At 42.3% G+C, this 4,441-nt stretch overlaps 1 protein-coding gene across 1 annotated transcript; it reads left to right on the forward strand.

The window, feature by feature from the left end:
• The first annotated feature begins 3,311 nt into the window (after positions 1 to 3,311).
• On the forward strand, positions 3,312 to 3,983 carry LOC138040056 (craniofacial development protein 2-like). The gene has a single exon (XM_068885848.1). It carries the CDS (start codon positions 3,312 to 3,314, stop codon positions 3,981 to 3,983), a length of 672 nt encoding a protein of 223 aa, XP_068741949.1.
• The last annotated feature ends 458 nt before the right edge of the window (positions 3,984 to 4,441 follow it).

The following is a 4,441-nucleotide window of genomic DNA, read 5'->3' on the forward strand; positions in this document are numbered from 1 at the left end:
CGGGGATCACTACCATGCTTGGTCAATAACCCGCACTTAGATTATACAGTCCTTTCATTCAGATACCTTTGTATTACAATACGCACGGGTGTGCGAATGTTCGCGATTCTGAGCCCATGCATACATGCTTTGTTTGGTAAAGCAGGCTGAATTAAAGGCAGCATACGCTGATGTGGACTTGCTAAATATTTACATGTACATCATTATACAAATGCAATTATCTGAATGCTAAAAAGAATATTAAATTAAGAAGCTATTTACTTGTACTAAAATCACTAGGTTAAAACATTAAAAAGAAGCTGAAGCAAAAAACATAAAAGTTAAAACACTAAAATGAGGCTCGAGGAAAAACTAATGAAATGAATAAAATTTAAAAAAGGTTAATAGAATGAAAAGTCAGAGTGTTTGTTGTTATTGAGACAGGCTTCCTTTGAGAAACTGATATTTGTAACCAGGTCCCATTTTATTCTTTAGTTATGACTTAAAGCGTTGTAGTGATAGGAGAGTTTTTAATTGTTCCGTAAGGAGGTTCCAAGCCATTGGTCCTCTGTACGCTAATGTGGTTCTGCCCAAGTTAAAACTGATTAACAACGTGGTACTGTGGAGTTATTTCTGTTACGTAGCGTGTATTTATGAGGTAAACTATAGCTAACCAAACTTGAAATTTTGGCTGGTTAGTGTGCACACTGTTCATAAGCGTTAAAAGCTTCATCTTGTACAGGTCACTGATAGATAGCCAAAGAGTGCCTGCAAAAGCATCCTTGTCAGAAATATCATTATGTAATCTAAATACTATTTTAGCTGCTCCTGCATTTGTGTGATCTATTTCATTGATCAGGGATGGTGAGGATGTACCCCACACTAGATTACAGTATGTAACAGTGGGTACAATACTAGAGAAGTAAATAGTTTTACGTGTGTTAGTTAGTAAACACCTTACTCTTTTTAATTGATTGTCCTTGCTTCGGAACGATTTGCAGAGGGGCTCTACGTGGTTGTGCCTTAATTGTCCCATTAAGGAGCCTTGTGGTGCATCACGTTAAACTGACTTGCCACTAGCCACAGCAAACTGTTTTCTATGCCTTAGCATATCCATTCAAGCCTATTTCCAGTTAGACCGATAGCCCTTTAGTTTGTATCAACATATGGGGTGGACAGTTATCAAGAGACCTATGGATGTCGATGAACACTACGCCAACCACTTCCCATCGTTAACTGCGTTTCTCCAAGTTTCAGTTAAATATATTAGAAGCCCCTCCTCGGCGAGATCCCCATTGATTATCACTTATGTGGCCAATTTCGGTTGTAAACCACACACAAGGCCCCCAGCAATTTACTGGGAGCGTATGGCATCTGTAGGGGGCTATATTTGCTCCTGTCTGAGCGATCACCTTTCTTGTAGATAATGTCCATCCTCGAAGTTTTCCATTGTAAAGGAACAATGGATTTGTCTATGCTACGTTTGCAAACTGAAGCAACAAAGAGCCCTTCAACAGCAGCCTCGCCTATCAAGTGGAGATCCTTGGGAGAGATTGGTCAGGGCCCATTCATGAGCCTCATGCATTTGTTTAATGACGCACACGCAGGCGCACAAGGAAAAAAACTCGCACTCCTAATGCACGTGCTACACTAGTACCATTGCTCTAATCTTACGCTCTTCCTTTGTTTAGGAGAGATCCTGGGAAGAAGATTGTTACGATCCCAAGCGTCAGTCTGCGTCAAGTTCAATTGCTTGATTAAGTTGATTCATCCAGTGACCTCTTGCAGGGGATTCCTTTGATCACCGCTTTCCTAAACCGTTTCATTCCTATGGCATAAATCAATGGATTTGCAATTGAACACGCATAGTAGAGTCCATGGACGATGGTGAAGCCACTCTCAGTTTGGGGCTTGCTGTTCCAAATATACATAGGCTTGATGGCTGCATATAAAGCCCACGGCAGAGTCGTCACCACAGATACAACAACTACTATAAAAAGTGTTAATGATAATTTGGTACCAGTATCAGCAACTGTGCCATAAGGCATTGGAGGAGGATGTTTGTGGACGTTGTTTATGATAATTATGAAAGAGAACGAGACTATCAGAAGAGCAAACACGATATGTGATGCCCAGGCGTAAAAAAAAATTAACCGGCATAAAGACAAAAAGAGCAGCGTCCACACATGAGATCAATAAAGATAAAAGCCAACCGAAAATAATGGCTTTAAAATACACGTTTTTCCCAATTGAACAATGCCGAAACGGATAAACTGTTGCATGAAGGCGTTCTAAGGAGATTAAAGAAAGATTAGTCAAGGTGGATATGGTAAATATGCTCAGAAATATCACGCTACTCAATTTTTGCCAGCTAAAACCAGGATGGAGGTCCGACGTCCGATGCATGTAAAATAATTCCCAGGGTCCTGAAACTGCTCCCGACAGTAAATCCGCTACGGTGAGATTTATGATCAGATAAGTCGTTCGCTTGCACAAGTTTTGGTTTCTTGGAAAGACGGTGATCGTGTAAGCGTTCATAATAAAAATGACGACAAATTCGATGACGAAAATCTTATTGATCCAAACAAAGCCGTGCAGTTCAGTTGAGAGATCTTTTGCCGTGCCGTTGGCCATCTGGGATTCTGGGTCGTTATTAAGCTTTCTGTAGCCGCTCTTATTCTTTCTTCTTAATCTCTTGGTTTAACCGTATTCTTCTTCTTCTTCTTATTCTTTCCTTGGGCAATAAACCGTTTGTTATTTTCAAAAAGTGGTTTAATCGGTTTTTCCTTTGATTAGGAATGAAAATCGAATTTTTTTTGTCAACTGGAAGTAAAAAAAACAATCATCTGTTCTCTTTTGGATATAAAGAAAAAGTTGATTTGTTTGTTTGTTTTGCTCTATAATGCGATCGGGGGGCTAAGCACTGGTATGGGGTCTTAGTGGGGTTAGCAAAGGTCACCAATGCTCTCCTCGTAAATGCTGAGAAATGCCTCTCCGTCTAATATAGGCTCTACCAGTGAAGTCATATGTCGCACGTCCTCGTTACCGTAGCCCCTGGTAATGCTAGCGGTAGCTAGCAGCTGAGCGACAGTGGCAAAAGGCGAGTGTTCGGCGCCTTCAAATAACCGGAATATGTGACTAAGGGAAGGAAAACCCTCACAGAAAAACCCTGGCCCTCCAGGTTGGGGGTTGGGCGTGAGGCCAATCACCTCACCCCATAAAACATTGTGATTACGGAAACTGAAATCTCGATTTATACAGGCTACAATGGGAGAAAAACAACGACTTGCCGGACCCCAGACCATGCCTTTATTAGCTGGGTTGACGGAAGTATGACGACAATGGGTGAAAGCCGAAAGGGAGCCCATTCTCCGAACAACTCGTTGGCAAACCCCAAAACTAAAGTAAAGGTGGGATGTTGGAATGTGAGAACTATGTTCTCGGTAGGAAAAACAGCCCACATTACAGCTGAGATGACGCGTTATGGCATTGGTATATTAGGGATAAGTGAATGCAGGTGGTCAGGATTTGGGCGGTTGAAAGCACGAACAGGTGAAACCATCATATACTCGGGCAGGGACGACAATGTACATCAGAGTGGGGTCGCAATAATCATGTCCAAGAAGGCCGCCCAATGTCTAGACAGTTGGAGACCGATAAGTGACCGCATCATAGAAGCTCGCTTCTTCTCGCGCTTCATCAAGACAACAGTTATCCAGGTTTATGCCCCAATCAATGAGGCAGACGACGAGGTGAAAGACGACTTCTATGAACAGTTACAAAAGATCGTGGACGAGGTGCCGAGGCACGATATGCTCTTGGTCATAGGCGACTGGAATGCAAAAGTGGGTGAGCATCAACTAGGAGAGGAAGGCATTGTAGGAAAGTTTGGTATGATAGGGGAGAGAAGCGACAACGGGGAGCGCTTTGTGTCTTTCTGTGCACTGAACAATCTTGCTATTGCATCAACTATGTTCCCACATAAAGAAATACACAGATATTGAAGATGTAGAAAGTTTTGTCTACTTGGGTGCATACATCAGCAAGTCAGGTGGCACAGAAGAAGACATCAAAGCAAGGTTAGGGAAAGCAAGGGCTGCATATAGTAAGTTGGATAAAATCTGGAAGAGCAGTAAATTTACCTACAATACTAAGACCAAAATTTTCAAATCTAATATCCTCTCGGTGTTGTTGTATGGTAGTGAGTGCTGGCGAATGACCAAAACAGATGAGAAAAAACTGGATGCATTCTTACATAAGAGCCTTCGTCGGATGTTTAAGATCTACTGGCCAATGCGGGTAACAAACGAGCAGGATTGGAGACAATAAGTAAGCAAGTGGCAAGGAGGGGATGGACGTGGTTGGGCCATGTCCTCAGAATGGACCATTGCTCACATCTACGAATTGCTCTAACATGGGTGCCTGAAGGCAAACGGAAAAGGGGTAGACCGCGTGAGACTTG

This window comes from Montipora capricornis, chromosome 3 (assembly GCF_036669925.1).
Source record: "Montipora capricornis isolate CH-2021 chromosome 3, ASM3666992v2, whole genome shotgun sequence".
In the NCBI taxonomy this organism is placed as follows: Eukaryota; Metazoa; Cnidaria; class Anthozoa; order Scleractinia; family Acroporidae; genus Montipora; species Montipora capricornis.